Raw genomic sequence first — 22,711 nt, 5'->3', positions numbered from 1 at the left:
AATACGTAATGGTTCCGTATTTCACTGAAAGAATAAACGTTTTGTTTTCTAAATGATAGTTTCCGGATTTGACCATATTAATGACCAAAGGCTCGTATTTGTGTGTGTTTATCATTAAGTCTAACTGAGCAGTGGTAGGCAGCAGCAGGCTCATAAGCATTCATTCAAACAGCACGTCACTGCATTTATGAGCAGCTCTTAGCAATGCTTGAAGCCTATGAACTTCAAGATTAGGATAGCAATACTAAAGTGTCTTTTTATTTCACCAGGTAGGCTAGTTGAGAACAAGTTCTCAATTACAACTGCGACATGGCCAAGATAAAGCATTGCAGTTCGACACAGAGTTATACTTGGAATAAACAAACAGTAGAAAAAAGTATCGTGTGTGCAAATGAGGTAAGGGAGGTACCGCAATAAATAGGCCATAGTGGTAGATGTGTGTGAAGTTAGTGAGGGAGATATGAGGCTTCAGTGATTTTTTTGCAGTTCGTTCCAGTCATTGGCAGCAGAGAACTGGAAGGAAAGGCAGCCAAAGGAGGAATTGGCTTTGGGGGTGACCAGTGAAATATGCGTGCTGCTATGGTGACCAGTGAACTGAGATAAGGCGGAGCCAGTGGGTTTGGCGACGAGTAGGAAGCGAGGACCAGCCAACGAGAGCATACAAGTCGCAGTGGTGGGTAGTATATGTGGCTTTGGTGACAAAACAGATGGCACTGTGTTTGCGAGAAATAGGAAGCCGATTCTAGATGCTTAATGTGAGTCTGGAAGGAGGGTTTACAGTCCAACCAGACACCTAGGTATTTGTAGATGTCCACATATTCTAAGTCAGAACCGTCCAGAGTAGTGATGCTGGATGGGCGGGCAGGTGTGGGCAGCGATCGGTTGAGGAGCATGCAGTTGGAGGTCGCGGAAGGAGAGTTGTATGGCATTGAAGCTCCTCTGGAGGTTAGTAAACAGTGTCCAAAAAAGGGCCAGAAGTGTACAGAATTGTGTCGTCTGCGTAGAGGTGTACCAGAGAATCACCAGCAGCAAGAGCGACATCATTGATGTATACAGAGAAGAGAGTCGGCCCGAGAATTGAACCCTGTGGCAGCCCCATAGACTGCAAGAGGTCCGGACAACAGGCCCTCCGAATTGACACACTGAACTCTGTCAGAGAAGTAGTTGGTGAACCAGGCGAGGCAACCATTTGAGAAACCAAGGCTGTCGAGTCTGCCAATAAGAATGTGATGATTGACAGTCGAAAGCCTTGGCCAGGTCAATGAATAAAGCTGCACAGTATGGTCTCTTATCAATGGCAGTTACGATATCGTTTAGGACCTTGTGCGTGGCTGAAGTGCACCCATGACTAGCTCGGAAACCAGCTTGCATAATGGAGAAGGTACAGTGGGATTCAAATTGGTTGGTGATCTGTTTGTTAACTTGGCTTTCAAAGACCTTAGAAAGGCAGGGTAGGATAGATATGTCTGTAGCACTTTGGGTCTAGAGTGTCTCCCCTTTGAAGAGGGGAATGACTGCGGCAGCTTTCCAATCTTTGGGGATCTCAGACGATACGAAAGAGAGGTTGAACAGGCTAGTAATAGGGGTTGCAACAATTTGGGCAGATCATTTTAGAAAAAGAGGGTCCAGATTGTCTAGCCCAGCTGATTTGTAGGGGTCCAGATTTTGCATCTCTTTCAGAACATCAGCTATCTGGATTTGGGTGAAGGAGAAATGGGGGAGGCTTGGGCAAGTTGCTGTGGGGGGTGCAGGGGTAACCAGGTGGAAAGCATGGCCAGCTGTAGAAAAATGATTATTGAAATGGGATTTATCAGTGGTGATAGTGTTTCCTAGCCTCAGTGCAGTGGGCAGCTGGGAGGAGGTGCTTAGTCTCCATGGACTTTAGAACATTTTTATTTTGTGCTACAGGATGCAAATGTTTAAAAAAAGCTAGCCTAAGCTTTCCCAACTTCCCTGAAAAGCCTATAAGAACACCCAACAGGTATATGAAATACATATGGTATAGAGAGAAATAGTCGACTCGTCATAATAACTACAACCTAAAACATCTTAACTGGGAATATTGAAGAACTGGTAATATTGAACCACCAGCTTTCATGTGTTCTGAGCAAAGAACTTATACGTTAGGTATTTACATGGCACATTGCACTCTTCTCCAAATTTAACATGTTTCATTATGAGACTAAAATTGATTGTATTAAGTTAAAATGAAAGTTAATTCAGTATTGTTGTAAGTCATTATACATTTTTTAATGACTGATTAATCGTTATCGGAGTTGAAAAATCAAAATCAGTCGACCTCCTACTTTCGACATGCATGCACAGTTAAAAGCCTGCTAGAGTTAGCAGCAGGCAGATGAGCTGGAATGTGAAGCTAACTGAAGCTGGTTCGCTTTAGAAACCCTGAGTAGATCTATACTGAACAAAAAATGTCAAATCTAGTTATATTGGTCGCAGATGTAGCAAAATACTTGTAATGTGTTGGTTCCATGTGCACAAAAAGCTTATCTGTTTGAGGGTATATCAAGAAGCTGATTAAACAGCATGATCATTACACTGGGGACAATAAAGGGCCACTAAAATGTGCAGTTCTCACACTACAAGTTTTGAAGGGGCATGCTGAATGCCAGAATGTCCACCAGAGCTGTTGCTAGAGAATTGAATATTCTTTTCTCTGTCACAACCGTCCTTTTAGAGAATTTGCCAGTGCGTCCAACTGGCCTCAACTGCAGACCGAGCCAGCCTAGGACCTCCACATCCAGCTTCTTTACCTGCGGGATCATCTGAGACCAGCCACCCGGACAAGCTGAGGAAACTGGGTTTGCACAAACTATCAGAAACTGTCCCAGGGAAGTTGGTCGTCCTGTCTGCAGTGGGCAAATGCTCACCTTTGATAGCCACTGGAAAAGTGTGCTCTTCACAGATGAATCTCGGTTTGCTGATGTCAAGAGTGCCCCGTGGCGGGGTTATGGTATGGGCAGGCATAAGCTACGGACACAATTACACTATTGATGGCAATTTGAGTGCACAGAGATCCAGAGGCCTATTGTTGTGCCATTCATCCGCCACCATCATGTTTCAGCATGATAATGCACAGCCCCATATCGCAAGGATCTGTACACGATTCCTGGAAGCTGAAAATGTTCCAGTTCTTCCATGGCCTGCATACACAGATGTGTCACCCATTGAGCATGTTTGGGATGCTCTGGATCGACAGGCGTGTTCCAGTTCCCGCCTATATCAACCAACTTCGCACAGCCATTGAAGAGGCGTGGGATTCATTCTACAATCAACTCTATGCAAAGGAGATGATTGTGCTGCATGTTGCAAATGGTGGTCACACCAGATACTGACTGGTTTTTCTCATTTCCTGGGTAACTGTAAATTGCTGCATTTATATTTTTGTTCAATGTAGCTTGCTTTTTAGGATACCCCTCAGGTTGGACCATTCTAGCCAATGACAGGGCAGATACGCGTGTGAACAGGCAAAACTCAGAATTTCCACATATACAATGCATTCGTAACAACCTTAAACTTATATTCAATCTATTAAGCCTCACGTAGCGACCAAATTCAACACTCATTGACCTCCATGCTAAAAAATCCTCACATGACTGATTAAACCCTTTAAGCTCCTTTTGTTGCACTGAACACAGGAAGCCAATGCGTCACACATCTCTAGAGTTCTGAATCATTACTGCATTTATTTTATTTGCAGAGATCAGAATTAAGCAAAATTGTACACACACACAGACAGTGCACAGCCATTCATACAAGCCAGTTGCTGCTTGGGCCTTTACAACTACCTTTTGAAAAGGTGTTTCGTTATGCTTCAGTCTTAAAAATAAAATAAAACTTGAGTCATGGCTTATCTCTTATTGGTAAATACAGCAGTAGTCCAGCCAACCCACGGTCATTCTCTGAAACTATGAATAATATACATCTGAGCTCTGCACTAAGAAAGTGGTGTTGGGAAAATGTTAGATATCCTGCGACTAATTTATATAGCAGCGAACCATTCCAAGTAGAAAGTCAAGACTAATCTCCCGTCTGTTTTTACCACCCAAACCCCCTTTATTGAGAACATTTACATACCATATTTAAATGTAGTACACGGTTTGTCTTTGTATCTAGAGTATCCCCTTGAGGTTGTCACGGTACATTATGTGTGCGTTGATTGTTGGAGACAAAACGGTTATGTACATAGCTGTGCGGGCAAAGACAGTTGTTAAAAGTTGATAGCTTTCCCAAAGGAGGCTGCAAGGTTAGCTTCTCTGAAGGCCTCGGACACAGTCTGGAAGAGAGAGGTAGATGGGAAAAGAGGGGGTAGGGAAAAAAGGTTAGATTGACTCGCATCTTCTGACAGCTGGGTGGTGTGGTTGAACTTCTACGATATGACAGTGTGTAACTCACAGGATGGGCGTGACAAACTCTGGCAACGTCCTCGCAGGATGCGCCATACTCCATGGCGAGCGCCGCCTCGTTGATTATCTCTCCTGCCCCCTAAACACAAGGGTCACCATGGTTAGCATACAACTCCATATGTTATAACCCAAATTCTCTGCTAAGGAGCCCAAGGTAGCATGACTCACAGAGCCCAGGATGTGAGCGCCCAATATCCTGTCGGTCTCCTTGTGACCGAGGATCTTCACCAGGCCATCGGTGTCTGCGTTGGTTTTGGCTCGGCTGTTGGCGGCAAACGGGAACTTTCCCACCTTGTATGGGATGCCCTGGGAAATAGAGTTGGAGGTTAAAGTTCTGTTTTACTGTCACGTTTCAGTGTTGATACGACATGTGCAATACTTTGTCTCCTTTAGGAGGTCAACAATTTTGGGGAAGGTATCTCGCCACCCTGTAGCTAACTCTTACACCTGAAGGGATTTCAATGTAGCAACTGAAATCCAAACAAGTCATTTATCATTGTATATAAAAAGCCATGTCCACTACTTAATTTGGTCAAAATTATTAGTGTTTATGTGGTGGGGTTGGTGTCCACCTCCTCTTTGAGCTGCTCCTCTGTCTTCCCCACCCATGCCACCTCGGGGTGTGTGTAGACTACAGAGGGGACACAGTTGTAGTCGATGTGCACGGCGCCCCCGGCCATGCCTTCCACGCAGATGATGCCCTCGTCCTCCGCCTTGTGTGCCAGCATGGGCCCGGCGATCACGTCACCAATGGCATAGATACTTAGAAGGGAAAGAGATTACATTTAGTCCTTTTTGAAAGAGATCTTGGTGAGAGGCGGTTGGAGTAGTAGGTGTATATTGAAAAAGCAGGCATTGAACAGTGTACAAAACATTAGGAACGTCTCTTTCCATGACAGACTGATCAGGTGAAAGCTATGATCCCTTATTGATGTTACTTGTTAAATCCACTTCACATCAGTGTAGATGAAGAGGAGACAAGTTAAAGAAGGATTTTTAAGCCTTGAGACATGGATTGTGTGCCATTTAGAGGGTGAATGGGCAAGCCAAAATATTTAAGTGCCTTTGAACAGGGTATGGTAGTAGGTGCCAGGCACACCGGTTTGTCAAGAACTGCAACGCTGCTGGGTTTTTCACACGCAACAGTTTCCAGACAACTTTCTTTAAAACTTTTAACTAGGCAAGTCAGTTCAGAACCAGTTCTTATTTACAATGACAGCCTACCCCAGATGACGCGGGGCCAATTGTGCGCCGCCCTATAGGACTCCCAATCACAGCCAGATGTGATGCAGCCTGGATTCAAACCAGGGACTGCACTGAGATGCAGTGCCTTAGAACGCTGCGCCACTCGGGAACCCTAACTTGACACAACTGTGGGAAGTATTGGAGTCAACATGGGGCAGCATCCGTGTGGAACAGTTGACACCTCGTAGAGCCTATGCCCTGACTAATTGAGGCTGTTCTGAGGGCAAAGGGGGGTGCAACTCAATATTAGGAAAGTGTTCCTAATGTTTTATACACTCAGTGTATATTACATAGACAAACTCCCTCTCTCTTGGGGATGTTGTATATTACATAGATCTACACCCCTCCATCTTGGGGATGTTGTATATTACAGACGTGTGGTGTGCTGATTTAAGTCTACCTGGGTACTTTGGTCTGGAAGCGGTTGTTGACTGGTATGCGTCCCCTGTTGTCCAGCTCCAGGCCCACGGTATCCAGGCCCAGGTTCCTGGTGAAGGGCCGTCTGCCGATACACACCAGCAGCACGTCACACGTCAGAGTCTCGTTCTTCCCTCCGGCTGCCGCCTCCACACTGGAGACAACACACACGGTTAGGTTTGGTTAGGTCATTAGGGCTGTCCCCGAACAAAATACATCTTGGGTCGACAGGAGTCATTTGTTCTTTCAACCAATCGATACACTGCTCAAAAAAATAAAAGGGAACACTTAAACAACACAATGTAACTCCAAGTCAATCACACTTCTGTGAAATCAAACTGTCCACTTAGGAACCAACACTGATTGACAATGAATTTCACATGCTGTTGTGCAAATGGAATAGACAACAGGTGGAAATTATAGGCAATTCGCAAGACACCCCCAATAAAGGAGTGGTGTTGCAGGTGGCGACCACAGACGACTTCTCAGTTCCTATGCTTCCTGGCTGATGTTTTGGTCACTTTTGAATGCTGGTGGTGCTTTCACTCTAGTGGTAGCATGAGACGGATTCTACAACCCACACAAGTGGCTCAGGTAGTGCAGCTCATCAAGGATGGAACATCAATGCGAGCTGTGGAAAGAAGGTTTGCTGTGTCTGTCAGCGTAGTTTCCAGAGCATGAATGTGCTACCAGGAGACAGGCCAGTACATCAGGAGGCGTGGAGGAGGCCGTAGGAGGGCAACAACCCAGCAGCAGGACTGCTACCTCCGCCTTTGTGCAAGGAGGAGCAGGAGGAGCACTGCCAGAGACCTGCAAAATGAGCTCCAGCAGGCCACAAATGTGCATGTGTCTGCTCAAATGGACAGAAACAGACTCCATGAGGGTGGTATGAGGGCCCGACGTCCACAGGTGGAGGTTGTGCTTACAGCCCAACACTGTGCAGGACGTTTGGCATTTGCCAGAGAACACTGGCGCTCTGTGCTCTTCACAGATGAAAGCAGGTTCGCACATGACAGATGTGACAGAGTCTGAAGACGCCGTGGAGAACGTTCTGCTGCCTGCAACATCCTCCAGAATGACCGGTTTGGCGGTGGGTCAGTCATGGTGTGGGGTGGCATTTCTTTGGGGGGCCCCACACCCCTCCATGTGCTCGCCAGAGAGCCTGACTGCCATTAGGTACTGAGATGAGATCCTCAGACCCCTTGTGAGACCATATGCTGGTGCGGTTCGCCTTGGGTTCCTCCTAATGCAAGACAATGCTAGACCTCATGTGGCTGGAGTGTGTCAGCAGTTCCTGCAAGAGGAAGGCATTGATGCTATGGACTCGCCCGCCCGTTCCCCAGACCTGAATCCAATTGAGCACATCTGGGACATCACGTCTCGCTCCATCCACCAACTGTTGCACCACAGACTGTCCAGGAGTTAGCGGATGCTTTAGTCCAGGTCTGGGAGGAGATTCCTCATGAGACCATCCGCCACCTCATCAGGAGCATGCCCAGGCGTTGTAGGGAGGCCACACACACTACTGTGCCTCATTTTGACTTGTTTTAAGGACATTACATCAAAGTTGGATCAGCCTGTAGTGTGGTTTTCCACTTTAATTTTGAGTGCGACTCCAAATCCAGACCTCCATGGGTTGATAAATTTGATTTCCATTGATAATGTATGATTTTGTTGTCAGCACATTCAACTATGTAAAGAAAAAAGTATTTAATAAGAATATTTCATTCAGATCTAGGATGTGTTATTTTAGTGTTCCCTTTATCTTTTTGAGCAGTGTATATATTAGCCGAAGTCAGAAGTTTACATGTACTTAGGTTGGAGTCATTAAAAATTGTATTTCAACCACTCTACAAAGTTAAACTATTAGTTTAACTTTCAAAACTATAGTTTTGGCAAGTCGGTTAAGACATCTACTTCGTGCATGACCCAACAATTGTTTACAGAGATTATTTCACTGTATCACAATTCCAGTGGGTCAGAAGGTTACATATACTAAGTTGACTGTGCCTTTAAAAACAGCTTGGGAAATTATGTCATTGCTTTAGAAGCTTCTGATTGACTCAAATGATGTCAATTAGCCTATTGGAGGTGTACCTGTGGATGTATTTCAAGGCCTACCTTCAATAGGAAAATCAAAAACATTTTTTAGACCTCCATCCTTGGGAGCAATTTTCAAATGCCTGAATGTACCACGTTCATCTGTACAAACAACAGTACGCAAGTATAAACACCATGGGACCACGCAGCCGTCATACCGCTCAGGAAGGAGACGCGTTCTGTCTCCTAGAGATGAACGTACTTTGGTGTGAAAAGTACAAATCAATCCCAGACCTTGTGAAGATGCTGGAGGAAACGGGTACAAAAGTATCTATATCCACAGTAAAATGAGTCCTATATCGACATAACCTCAAAGGCCACTCAGCAAGGAAGAAGCCATTGCTCCAAAACAGCCATAACAGTAGTCTGACTTTTTTTGCTACTGCACAAAGATCGCACTTTTTGACCCCAGGCATACTTCCAAAGTTCTGGCAAAATGGCTTAAGGGCAACAAAGTCAAGGTATTGAAGTGGCCATCACAAAGCCCTGACCTACAAACCTGACTCAGTTACACCAGCACTGTCAGGAGAAATTTGCCCGCCTTATTGTGGAAGGCTACCCCGAAACATTTGACACAAATTAAACAATTTAAAGGCAATGCTACCAAATCCTAATTGAGTATGTAAACTTCTGACCCACTGGGAATGTGATGAAAGAAATAAAAGCTGAAAGAAATAATTCTCTACTATTATTGACATTTTACATTCCTCAAATAAAGTGGTGATCCTAACTGACCTAAAACAATTTTTTACAGGCAGACAGGGAATTGTTACTTGGATTAAATGTCAGGAATTGTGAAAAACTGGGTTTAAATGTATTTGGCTAAGGTGTATGTAAACTTCCAACTTCAACTGTGTGTGTGTGTGTGTGTGTGTGTGTGTGTGTGTGTGTGTATGTATGCATGCATGTATGTATGTATGTATGTATGTATGTATGTATGTGTTTGAATACAATCAACTATATGTAGGCTACTGAGCTTGTCTGATGCTTTAAGCACTGTGATTAAAAATGAAGACACAAATGACTAAAGCCAGAGATCAACAACCTAACCAGAAGAAAAAAACTCTGTTCTGGACCTGCCTGCCTTTGCAGATTCTTGCTGTTATAAGAGCCTGAAGTTGCCGGTAATAGGCTACACCAGTGGTCGGCAACCTTTTCCATTTGGAGCGCAAATTTATCCTACCATTTGTAATGATCTGCGTGCCAGTTATGATATTTATATGCAAGTTTTTGTGGAACAATTTAATTTATAATAAAATCATAATAATGTCATGTGGTTAATCAAAATTCTACATGAAACACATTTATAAGTAGCTTCTATTGCCAATATGTAAAAATAGCCTACAATAGCCAAATAAAAACATTGCAGCCAGAAAATATTCTAATACAAATATCCTACAAATCACATTGACAGACACAGCTGTAGGCTATTTTGTGCAAGGGATAAGAACTAATCAGATAGGCCTAATTTATGACGTTTCCAACGGATCAGAGCACAACGTGTCATTTTTCCCCTCTTCAGGCTGAGTGGTAATCGAAAAGGGAGAGCGAGCTAGAAAGATTTTTTCAAATAGGATTTGTTGAGGAACTATTGTCATTCTCAATGGATGTAAAAACAGACTGTTTACTTGCTGTTTGAGGCAAAGAAAAACTTTCTTTGAGAAGCTCCACAGTGATGTTGAGTTGAGACAGTCAGAAATAGTATCAGATCCCCAAATGGGCACATTTATAAGACTACATTTGTGCGCAGGCCAGGTAGACTATTCGTAATCACCGTGTGTCCCTACTCAAGATTGACAGGAGTGCGCCAAACAAAAAGACAATTAATAAATTGACAACTCGTAAATGGAATTAAATAAACAAACTTTTAGCTTAGGTTTTGAGATCTGCAAACATATTCACTCCTACAATGACAATGGTAAGGCTTTATTAATAATATATTGACTGCATTAATAAAATTTACTGTAACCAAACAAGCATTGTAAATTAGAAATGATGATAAATCTACTACTGGTGATACTGTTGTCCCATCCCTGTGGCCTCCATAATGGATTAGTCCACTCAGGTGTCTCGTGTGCCATAATTGTTTAAAATATATTTGCCACTAATCAACAAAAAAATAATCTTGGTTGACAAACAGCCTATCGACCAAACAATGGATCAGTCACCTAAATGGGGTCAGCCGTTTAGTATGACCTAATGTTTAACCAGAAACTTGCAAGCACATCCATTTCAGTGACTTCGTTCATTCAGATCCACACACAAACACACTCCACTGGGGGATGGAACTCACGCCACGTCGATCTGGCCGTCGGGCCTCTTGGTGGCGCCCATGACCTTGGTGCCCAGCTTGAACTTTATGCCTTGCTTCTGAAGGATGCGTTGGAAGTTCTTGGCGATCTCCATGTCGATGCCCAAGCCGCCTACGTGGCCCAGGAACTCCACCGCTGTCACCTTGGAGCCCAGACGCTGCCACACTGACCCCTGGTGAACAGGAGGCCAAACAGGATGTTAGACTGGACCCTGGATATTCCCTAAGAGATGCCTGTGGGTAAATCTGCACAGAGTGATCTGGCAGCTGGAGGGTTACTGGCTTCAACATCCCTGTATACTACCTACCACCATTGTGCCCTTGAGTAAGACACTACCTCTAAGCACTCCAGGTGCGTGTCAGGTTGGGTACTGAGACAGCAAAACACTTAAGAACATCAGTGCAAATGGACAAATAAAGCAATTATTGTATGAACCCTTGCTGTAATCCTGTGTGTGTGTGTGTGGTCCCTCACCAGCTCCACCCCGATGACTCCGGCTCCGATGACGATGAGATGCTCAGGCACCTTCTTCAGGTCCAGGGCTCCCGTGGAGGACACCACTGTGTCCTCATCAACCTGACAGCACAGGAGGTTAGTTAGGACACGGCTTTGCCAAGGACTACTAACATCTGGTCGTCTGCTACAAACTACTAAAAGAGTACAGTAACATACCTCGATCCCCGGAAAGGGCGTGACCTCGGAGCCAGTGGCAATGAGGATGTTCTTGCTGTTGATGACCTGCATGCTGCCGTCCTCAGCCGTGGCCGTCACCTGGTTCTTGCCTGTGATCTTCCCATAGCCGTTCACGTGTGTCACCTGAGGAGAAACCGCCACATTACATCATCAGTTACATCAATTAAAGACGTGGTCAAGATCACTACTGACCCTGTAGTAACACAAAAAAATACAGCGGGAAGCATCAAAACAGCCTGCTTTGGTATCACATTGATGGATTCAAATTACAAGTGGGTTCAAGACAAAGGACAAGTCCATTGACAATGTAATACCCATAGAAGGTAGCGTCCATTCAAAGAAGATATATTATAGTCAAAACTGCTGTTTCAAGCTTATCCTGCCGAGGCGAAATCTCTTGGCTCAAAGCTGAAGGACCTTAGTCATACTCTTGCTGTCAGGGCTTTTGGTGGTTATAAAAGGATAGAACATGGGTTGTACTTGAAATAGAGTTGATTTTAGCATGCCATTTGGAGCCCGCTAACAGGTTCTACCACTCCCATTGTTTTGCATGAGCTAACAACGCACTGTCGGACCCATACTAATACCATACTGACTAACTAATCTGATGCTGACTGGCAGGAACCCTATATTAGTTGCCATTTATCCAAAAAGTGAGTTAAGTTTGTATAATTTGTGAACTAGGTCTATCATTAACAATGTAAGTAGGGAGGGACTGACTGTAGGTAAGGCCTCACCTTGTTCTGTTTGAATAAATGTGCAATGCCTCCAGTCAGTGCTTTGACTGCCCCGCTCTTCTGTGACATCATCTTCTCCAGGTTCAACGTGATCCCCGAGACTGGCACAGACAGAGAGACAAGTGAAGTTCATAACTGGCATCCCTAAAAATTCAAAAGCCTGCACACCCTTCAGCTCTCTAGGCCCCGGGCTGGTGGTGACCACTGCTTGGGTCTAGCCAATGTTAGTTAGCTCTTACTTTCAATGCCTCTGCTTTCAAAGTCCTTGCCATTGGCCTGGTGGTACAGGTAGGAGTTGTTCAGCAGGGCCTAGAACGTGACAGGAGAAAACAGACGTTCTACATTCATCCTCAACTCACAGACGAAGTTGTGCAGTGTTGCACATTAACACCCAGTAAAAGCTATATAAATTCCTGATTGACAACGTTTACCTTTGAAGGGATACAGCCGACATTCAAACAGGTCCCGCCTAGGGTGGGATTCTTTTCCACACACACCGTCTGTAAAGTAGAAAACGTAGTTGTTAAACAATTCTCACAAGATGGGCATCACTATTAAATAGGCATAAACCTACATTTACTCCTTGCGCTTCGTTCACTCGATAGAGATCAGAATGAATGGTTAGCCTAGTTAAAACCAAATTGTATTAGTCACATGTGCCGAATACAACAGGATACTTACAGTGAAATGCTTACTAATGCTTACTAACGAGCCCCTAGCCAACAACGCAGTTTCTAAAAAATATGGATATGAATAAGAGATAAAAGTAACACGTAATTAAAGATCAGCAGTAAAATGACAATAGTAAGACTATACATAGGGGGGTAGCCAATACAGAGTCAATGTACAGGGGCACCGGTTATTTGAGGTAGTACGTACATGTAAGTAGAATTATTAAAGTGACTATGCATAGACGACAACAGAGAGTAGCAGTGGTGTAAGGGGGGGCAATGCAAATAGTCTGGGTAGCTATTTGACTAGATGTTCAGGAGTCTTATGCTTGGGGGTAGAAGCTGTTTAGAAGCCTATTGGAACTAGACTTGATGCTCCGGTACCACTTGCCATGCGGTAGCAGAGAGAACAGTCTATGACTAGGGAGGATGGAGTCTTTGACAATTTTTAAGGCCTTCCTCTGACATCGCCTGGTATAGAGGTCCTGGACGGCAGAAAGCTTGGCCCCAGTGATGTACTGGGCCGTTCGCACTACCCTCTGTAGTGCCTTGCGGTCTGAAGCTGAGCAGTTGCCATACCAGGCAGTGATGCAACCAGGATGCTCTCGATGGTGTAGCTGCAGAATCTTTTGAGGATCTGAGGACCCATGCCAAATCTTTTCAGTCTCCTGAAGGGGAATAGGCTTTGTGGTGCCCTCTTCACGACTGTCTTGGTGTGCTTGATCATGTTTAGGGAGAGGTTGTGGCACCACACGGCCAGGTCTCTGACGTCCTCCCTATAGGTGGTCTCGTTGTTGATCAGGCCTACCACTGTTGTGTCATTGGCAAACTTAATGATGGTGTTGGAGTCGTTCCTGGCCGTACAGTCATGAGTGAACAGGGAGTACAGGAGGGGACTGAGCCTGCACCCCTGAGGGGTCCCGGTGTTGAGGATCAGTATGGCGGATGGGTTGTTACCTACCCTTACCACCTGGGGGAGCGGCCCGCCAGGAAGTCCAGGATCCAGTTGCAGAGGGAGGTGTTTAGTCCCAAGGTCCTTAGCTTAGTGATGAGCTTTGAAGGCACTATGGTGTTGAACGCTGAACTGTAGTCAATGAACAGCATTCTCATATAGGTGTTCCTCTTGTCCAGGTGGGAAAGGGCAGTGTGGAGAGCAATATAGATTGCATCATCTGTGGATCTGTTGGGGCGGTATGCAAATTGGAGTGTGTCTAGGGTTTCTGGGATGACGGTGTTGATGTGAGCCATGACCAGCCTTTCAAAGCACTTCATGGCTACAGATGTGAGTGTTACGGGTCGCTAGTCATTTAGGCAGATTACCTTAGTGTTCATGTGCACAGGCACTATGGTGGACATCGGCTGTGGAGAGCGTGATCACGGTCTTCCGGAACAGCTGGTGTTCTCATGCATGTTTCAGTGTTATTTGCCTCAAAGCGAGCACACAAGTAGTTTAGCTCGTCTGGTATGTTCGTACTACTGGGCATCTTTCGGCTGTGCTTCCCTTTCTAGTCTGTGATGGTGGCCCTGCCACAGCCGACGAGAGTCAGAGCTGGTGTAGTATGATACGATCTTAGTCCTGTAATGACGCTTTGCCTGTTTGACGGTTCGTCAGAGGGAAGAGCGGGATTTCTTATAAGCTTCTGGGTTAGAGTCCCGCTCTTTGAAAGCGGCAGCTCTAGCCTTTAGCTCAGTGCGGATGCTGCCTGTAATCCATGGCTTCTGGTTGGGGTATGTACGTACGGTCATTGTGGGGACGACATAGTCAATGCACTTATTGATGAATCCAATGACTAATGTGGTGTACTCCTTCCTCAATGCCGTCGGAGGAATCCCGGAACATATTCCAGTCTGTGTGAGCAAAACAGTCCTGTAGCTTAGCATCTGACCAATTCTTTATTGATCTCGTCACTGGTGCTTCCTGCTTTAACTTTTGCTTGTAAGCAGGAATCAGGAGGATAGAATTATGGTCATATTTGCTAAATGTAGGACGAGGGACAGCTTTGTATGCGTCTCTATGTTTGGAGTATAGGTGGTCCAGAGTTATTTTTCCTCTGGTTGCACATTTAACATGCTGATAGAAATAGTTTAGAGTTAGCTTTACCTTAAAACCAAGCTGGGCTGCTTTGATTGCGGCAACATATCCACCAGGACCAGAGCCCACCACTGTGACATCAGCATCAACTGCAGGAGAGCAAAGAACATGTTTATCAGAGGGGCAACAAGTTAGAGGCACATACTGGTATTGCATTCACATTGTGAATATGTTTGCATACAGTTTGATAAGTGCAGTGCAGCAAATGATCTAATTGGATTGCCTGGAAACCCAACATTGAATTGCATAGAATATTACGTCAGGAAGAAATTAGCGTTTGAATCAGTGAAGTTCTCTCACGACCGCTACAAGCCTGAATGTTGAATAAAATGATATTTTAACGTACTTTACCAATTGTCTATGTGGATAGTCCTTTTGGCAGTAGGAATGTGAGACAATATATCCACAGGAAAGTATAATTACATCAATGTTTGAAAGCGCAGGTAGTGCTTCAGGTGATAGAAATCTGAAAGTGCTATCAGTGCTTTCAAACATTTATGTAATTATACTTTCCTGTGGATATATTGTCTCAGATTCCTACCGCCAAAAGGACTAACCACATGGAAAACCAATGAAGTACATTAAAATATAATTTTATTTAACATTCTAACTTGTAGAAGTCGAGAGCGGAAACTTTCCTGATTCAAACGCTCATTTCTGCCAGATGTAAAATTCAATGCAATTCAACATCAGGTTTCCAGGCAAGACATTGTAGTGATAAATGTTTACTTACTTTGTGCTTTGTCAGAGTATGTTCTGACAGAGACAGTTGCACCCTGGAGCCTATTCGGGAGTTGGTGGCTACGCTGTATGTGATAGGAGAGGATAAATGGGGACAATCAGAAAGATTTTACTATAATGTCAGCATTTGCTGTAGGTATGTAGCTCTTGTGTGACCGGCTGTTGTCATCCATGTCGAAAGTCAGTATAAAATGTTGGTTATCTTTTTCTAAATCAGTGCTCTAGAGACACAAATTCCTGTAAAGAAAATGGGTAATAAAATCTTAACGTCAACAAATAGCAAGTGTTAAAGATGATTCTCACTACAGTAGCTTGTTTTCAAGTATTGATCAAATGCTCAAATATATACAGTTGAAGTTTACATACACTTAGGTTGTAGTCATTAAAACTCGCTTTTCAACCACTCCACAAATTCCTTGTTAAACTATAGTTTTGGCAAGTTGGTTAGGACATCTACCTTGTGCATGACAAATAATTTTTCAAACAAATGGTTTACAGACAGATTATGTCACTGTATCACAATTCCAGTGGGTCAGACGTTTACATACACTAAGTTGGCTGTGCCTTTAAACAACTTGGAAAATTCCAGAAAATTATGTCATGGCATTGGAAGCTTCTAATAGGCTAATTGACATCATTTGAGTCAATTGGAGGTGTACCTGTATTTCAAGGCCTACTTTCAAACTCCGTGCCTATTTGCTTGACACCATGGGAAAATCAAAAGAAATCAACCAAGATCTCAGAAAAAAAATTGTAGACCTCCACAAGTCTGCTCCATCATTGTGAGCAATTTCCAAACGTCTGAAAATTCCATGTTCATCTGTACAAACAATAGTACGCAAGTATAAACACCATGGGACCACGCAGCCATCATACCGCTCAGGAAGGAGACGGGTACTCTCTCCTAGAGATGAACGTACTTTGGTGTGAAAAGTACAAATCAATCCCAGAACAGCAAAGGACCTTGTGAAGATGCTGGAGGAAACGGGTACAAAAGTATCTATATCCACAGTAAAACGAGTCCTATATCGACATAACCTGAAAGGCCACTCAGCAAGGAGGAAGCCACTGCTCCAAAACCAGCATAACAGTAGTCTGACTTTTTTTGCAACTGCACAAAGATCGTACTTCTTGGAGAAATTTCCTCTGGTCTGATGAAACAAAAATATCACTGTTTGGCCATAATGACCATCGTTATGTTTGTAGGAAAAGGGGGGAGGCTTGCAAGCCGAACACCATCCCAACCATGAAGCACGGGGGTGGCAACATCATGTTGTGGGAGTGCTTTGCTGCAGGAGGGACTGGTGAACTTCACAAAATAGATGGCATCATGAGTAGAGGTGACCAATTAATCGGAATGGCCGATTAATTAGGGCCGATTTCAAGTTTTCATAACAATCGAAAACTGGTATTTTTGGGCGCCAATTTTTTATATACCTTTATTTAACGAGGCAAGTCGGTTATGAACACATTCTTATTTTCAATGACGGCCTAGGAACGGTGGGTTAACTGCCTTGTTCAGGGGCAGAACGACAGATTTTTCACCTTGATTGGATCCCCCGAGCTGACCCAATCTAGCAACCTTACAGTTAACTAGTCCAACGCAATAACGACCTGCCTCTCTCTCGTTGCACTCCACAAGGAGACTACCTGTTACGCAAATGCAGTAAGCCAAGGTAAGTTGCTAGCTAGCATTAAACTTATCTAGTAAAAAACAATCAATCATAATCACTAGTTAACTACACATGGTTGATAATATTACCAGATATTGTCTAGCGTGTCCTGTGTTGCATATAATCTGACTGAGCATACAAGTATCTAAGTATCTGACTGAGCGGTGGTAGGCAGAAGCAGGAGTGTAAACATTCATTCAAACAGCAATTTCGTGCGTTTTGCCAGCAGCTCTTCGTTGTGCGTCAACATTGCGCTGTTTATGACTTCAAGCCTATCAACTCCCGAGATGAGGCTGGTGTAACCGAAGTTAAATGGCTAGCTAGTTAGCGCGCGCTAATAGCGTTTCAAACATCACTCGCTCTGAGCCTTCTAGTAGTTGTTCCCTTTGCTCTGCATGGGTAACACTGCTTCGATGATGGCTGTTGTCATTGTGTTGCTGGTTCGAACCCAGGGAGGAGCGAGGAGAGGGACGGAAGCTATACTGTTACACTGGCAATACTAAAGTGCCTATAAGAACATCCAATAGTCAAAGATTAATGAAATACAGATGGTATAGAGGGAAATAGTCCTATAATTCCTATAATAACTACAACCTAAAACTTTTTACCTGGGAATATTGAAGACTCATGTTAAAAGGAACCACCAGCTTTCATATGTTCTCATGTTCTGAGCAAGGAACTGAAACGTTAGCCTTCTTACATAGCACCTATTGCACTTTTACTTTCTTCTCCAACACTTTGTTTTTGCATTATTTAAACCAAATTGAACATGTTTCATTTTTTATTTGAGGCTAAATTGATTTTATTGATGTATTATATTAAGTTAAAATAAGAGTTAATTCAGTATTGTTGTAATTGTCATTATTACATGTACATATATTTTTTTCAATATTTTAATTTTATCGGCCGATTAATTGGCATCGGCTTTTTTGGTCCTCCAATAATCGGTATCGGTGTTGAAAAATCATAAATCGGTCTACCTCTAATCATGAGGCAGGAAAATGATGTGGATATATTGAAGCAACATCTCAAACATCTGTCAGGAAGTTAAAGCTTGGTCACAAATGTGTCTTCCAAATGGACAATGACCCCAAGCATACTTCCAAAGTTCTGGCAAAATGGCTTAAGGACAACAAAGTCAAGGTATTGGAGTGGCCATCACAAAGCCCCGACCTCAATACTATAAAACATTTGTGGGCAGAACTGAAGAAGCGTGTGTGAGCAAGGAGGCCTACAAACCTGACTCAGTTACACCAGCTCTGTCAAGAGAAATGGGCCAAAATTCACCCAACTTATTGTGGAAAGCTACCCGAAATGTTTGACCCAAGTTAAACAATTGAAAGGCAATGATACCAAATACTAATTGAGTGTATGTAAACTTCTGACCCACTGGGAATGTGTTGAAAGAAATACATGCTGAAATAAATCACTCTACTATTATTCTGACATTTCACATTCTTAAAATAAAGTGGTGATCCTAACTGACAAAGACAGGGAATTTTATACAGGCTTAAAATGTCAGGAATTGTGAAACTGAGGTTAAATGTAATTGGCTAAGGTGCGTGCAAACTTCCGACTTTCAACTCTAGCTAAATGTACTGCGTTAGTTAGCTAACAACAGTGCTCAAATCTAATTTGAATAGCTACATAATGAATCAAATAACTTTACAAATCAGGTTGAATGCGCAGTTTGAGTCACTGATGTACCATTGTATGCAGTCAAAGCAGATGGTGTTCTTTACATCCACAAACAAGCCCGCGAGTTTGACAGCCAGTCGGGCATGATGTCACCTTCTACATTCGCGATGGGATGCTTGTTGGCTAATGGTACTTAGGTAGCTAGCTAACGTTACAGTAACGTTAGCTTGATTGGAAATGTAAGATTTCGTTATGACATTAGCTTATGAAAGCAATTTAAACCTAGCCAGCTGCAATGTAAGCACATTCCACAAACCACGGCTCGCTTGGGCGGCAAGAAAGAGCTAACACTGCTAGCCAATTTAGAGTTCTAGTACTCCTAAGGATAGGCTAGCTAGCTAATGAAGTAATGGAGGGGTTCAACTAGCAAGGCCTGGACTCCATAAATCACGTTGAAAAACTACCAAGGTAACTCTACAAGTTGTCGCTTTTAGTTATATTTATTTCGGACAACTTGAACTACTAATTGGCATGTCATAATTTTTTCCTTACCGTTGCCAGAGTGCGATATACTTGATTCCAGCTCTGCATTTTGTCCGTGTCCCTTTGCAGGCTGCGTAACCTACAGCAGGCGGATCATCCAAGGACTCACGGGATTGCGCTTGCGCACTAACAATCCAGGAAACGCAAATACTGCCGGTCGTCCAAACAAGCGTTATAGAAATATTTCACCCTTAAAAAATAAAATAGTACCGAGTTAGGTAGGAGGACTTAGAAATGTTGTAAACCGTGATTGACTACACACTCCAGCACAGTAGGTGGCGGGATGCAGCTTTAACGTTGGTTAGCGGCCGCCATTATATCACAGAATAAGACAAATAAATTAGACAGGCTGCTGTTCAAACAAATAAAAGACACACCCTCGTCCACTTACTCTCGCCTTAGGCCCTTGGGGGAATCCCCGTCACCATCTTGGGGACCGTTCCAAATGACTAGCCAAGCAAGAGAAGTTTGCAATGTGAGCCTTTCAGCCCTCGTTTTTAGTCGACTTTGCGAGTCTCCAATTATGTTCACTCCAGGGCCTGAAACTCCCCGTAATTCACTGGTCACCCCCAAAGCCAATTCCTCCTTTCCTTACAGTTCTCTGCTGCCAATGACTGGAACAAACTGCAAAAATCACTGAAGCTGGAGACTCATATCTCCCTCACTAACTCTAAGCACCAGCTGTCAGAGCAGCTCACAGATCACAGCACCTGGACATAGCCCACCCAACTACCAACATCTCCATACTGTTATTTATTTTGCTCCTTTGCACCCCAGTATCTCTACTTGCACACTCCGCTCATCTTCTGCACATCTATCACTCCAGTGTTTAATTGCTATATTGTAATTATTTCGCAACTATGGCCTATTTCATTCATTCCCTTATCAAAATCAAATCAACAAATCAAATTTATTTATATAGCCCTTCATACATCAGCTGATATCTCAAAGTGCTGTACAGAAACCCAGCCTAAAACCCCAAACAGCAAGCAATGCAGGTGTAGAAGCATGGTGGCTAGGAAAAACTCCCTAGAAAGGCCAAAACCTAGGAAGAAACCTAGAGAGGAACCAGGCTATGTGGGGTGGCCAGTCCTCTTCTGGCTGTGCCAGGTAGAGATTATAACAGAACATGGCCAAGATGTTCATAAATTACCAGCATGGTCCAATAATAATAAGGCAGAACAGTTGAAACTGAAGCAGCAGCACGGCCAGGTGGACTGGGGACAGCAAGGAGTCATCATGTCAGGTAGTCCTGAGGTATGGTCCTAGGGCTCAGGTCCTCCGAGAGAGAGAAAGAAAGAGAGAATTAGAGAGAGCACACTTAAATTCACACAGGACACCGAATAGGACAGGAGAAGTACTCCAGATATAACAAACTGACCCTAGCCCCCGACACATAAACTACTGCAGCATAAATACTGGAGGCTGAGACAGGAGGGGTCAGGAGACACTGTGGCCCATTCCGAGGACACCCCCGGACAGGGCCAAACAGGAAGGATATAACCCCACCCACTTTGCCAAAGCACAGCCCCCACACCACTAGAGGGATATCTTCAACCACCAACTTACCATCCTGAGACAAGGCTGAGTATAGCCCACAAAGATCTCCGCCACGGCACAACCCAAGGGGGAGGCGCCAACCCAACCCAGACAGGATGTCACATCAGTGACTCAACCCACTCAGGTGAAGCACCCCTCTCAGGGACGGTATGAGAGAGCCCCAGTAAGCCAGAGAATCCCAGTGGAAAGAGGGGATCCGGCCAGGCAGAGACAGCAAGGGCGGTTCGTTGCTCCAGAGCCTTTCCATTCACCTTCCCACTCCTGGGCCAGACTACACTCAATCATATGACCCACTGAAGAGATGAGTCTTCAGTAAAGACTTAAAGGTTGAGACCGAGTTTGCGTCTCTGACATGGGTAGGCAGACCGTTCCATAAAAATGGAGCTCTATAGGAGAAAGCCCTGCCTCCAGCTGTTTGCTTAGAAGTTCTAGGGACAATTAGGAGGCCTGCGTTTTGTGACCGTAGCGTACGTGTAGGTATGTATGGCAGGACCAAATCAGAGAGATAGGTAGGAGCAAGCCCATGTAATGCTTTGTAGGTTAGTAGTAAAACCTTGAAATCAGCCCTTGCTTTGACAGGAAGCAAGGGCACACACTGTATATAGACTTTTTTCTATTGTATTATTGACTATGTTTGTTTATTCCATGTGTAACTCTGTGTTGTTGTTTGTGTCGCACTGCTTTGGCCAGGTCGCAGTTGTAAATGAGAACTTGTTCTCAACTAGCCTACCTGGTTAAATAAAGGTGAAAAAAAATTAAATACATTTTTTTTGCAACGATTTTATATCGGCTAAGAAAAGTCTGCCAAAACTTAAAAACAACATCAATGGAGATGTCAACATACAAGTGTAAGTAAAAACTAATGTAAACAGGTTAGAAATTGTGCTACTAATGCACTTGATGGCACAAACACGTCTCATAAAAGTAAATGTTTTTTAAGCTTTTGGAAATTGTAGAAATAAAAAAAAATCCTTCTTCAGATGTTCCAGCTAGGCAGGCTAATTTATTTGTTAGCTATCATACAGTAGGCCTATATTAATAATTATATAGTCAATATAAGTAGACATTAAATCATAATTGACTGGAGTGCATTTAAAGCACCCACAAGCTACCGGTAGCTGAAAACACAATCATCTCGGGATGAATGAGTGAAGAATTTCCAGGCAAGTGCGGTCCATTTAATAATGATTCCTTCCTCCCTTGCCCTGCAAGTGTATACTCGTCAGACGTCATGATATTTCATCAGAAGTGTCCACTTAATTTGAGAGCTGAGGGGATAGGGTGTGTCTTTTAAGTGTTTGGACAGTTGCCGATGTGTGTTAAACAGCTGTAAAGTATTACTTAAGTAGTTTTGGGGGTATCTGTACTTTACTATTTATATTTTTTGACAACTTTTACTTCACTACATTTCAAAAGAAAATAATGTACTTTTTACTCTACATTTTCCCTGACACCCAAAAGTACTCATTACATGTTGAGTTGCTTAGCAGGACAGAACATGAAAATGGTCCAATTCACCCACTTATCAAGAGAAAGCGTGGTTATCTCTACTGCCTCTGATATGGCAAACTCACTAAACACAAATGCATTGTTTGTAAGTTATGTCTGAGTGTTGGAGTGTACCCCTGGCTATCCATACATTTTAAAATCAATAAAATTGTGCCATCTGCTTTGCTTGATATAAGGAATTTGAAATTATTTCTACTTTTACTTTTGGTACTTAAGTATATTTAGAAGCAGATACTTTTATTCAAGTAGTATTTTACTGGGTGACTTTTACTTGAGTAACTTTCTCTGAAGGTATCTATACTTTTACTCAAGTGTGACAATTGGGTACTTTTTCCACCACTGGTCTTAAACATGAA

General features: G+C 43.6%; 1 protein-coding gene across 1 annotated transcript; it reads right to left on the bottom strand.

The window, feature by feature from the left end:
- Window positions 1-3,679: 3,679 nt before the first annotated feature.
- LOC112221332 (dihydrolipoyl dehydrogenase, mitochondrial) lies at window positions 3,680-19,463 on the bottom strand. Its single transcript, XM_024383515.2, has 14 exons — window positions 19,296-19,463; window positions 15,425-15,497; window positions 14,701-14,780; window positions 12,360-12,428; window positions 12,168-12,237; window positions 11,929-12,029; window positions 11,171-11,314; window positions 10,973-11,074; window positions 10,480-10,670; window positions 6,070-6,240; window positions 4,997-5,186; window positions 4,593-4,730; window positions 4,414-4,503; window positions 3,680-4,294 (listed from the first exon to the last, which is right to left on the bottom strand). Exons 1-14 carry the CDS (start codon window positions 19,332-19,334, stop codon window positions 4,229-4,231), a joined length of 1,524 nt encoding a protein of 507 aa, XP_024239283.1. The 5' UTR covers window positions 19,335-19,463; the 3' UTR covers window positions 3,680-4,228.
- Between the last annotated feature and the right edge of the window lie 3,248 nt (window positions 19,464-22,711).

Source organism: Oncorhynchus tshawytscha, linkage group LG01 (assembly GCF_018296145.1).
Source record: "Oncorhynchus tshawytscha isolate Ot180627B linkage group LG01, Otsh_v2.0, whole genome shotgun sequence".
Classification (NCBI taxonomy): Eukaryota; Metazoa; Chordata; class Actinopteri; order Salmoniformes; family Salmonidae; genus Oncorhynchus; species Oncorhynchus tshawytscha.
This window is presented reverse-complemented; position numbering and strand designations above follow the sequence as displayed.

Excerpts from the sequence above, each read along its gene's own strand:
- LOC112221332 (XM_024383515.2), bottom strand. The coding sequence starts at position 19,334 with ATGCAGAGCTGGAATCAAGTATATCGCACTCTGGCAACG. Across the intron at positions 12,030-12,167 it reads TGAAAGCAGAGGCATTGAAA|TCTCGGGGATCACGTTGAAC; the intron begins GTAAGAGCTAAC and ends TGTCTGTGCCAG. Across the intron at positions 4,504-4,592 it reads GCGCTCACATCCTGGGCTCT|GGGGCAGGAGAGATAATCAA; the intron begins GTGAGTCATGCT and ends CCTTGTGTTTAG.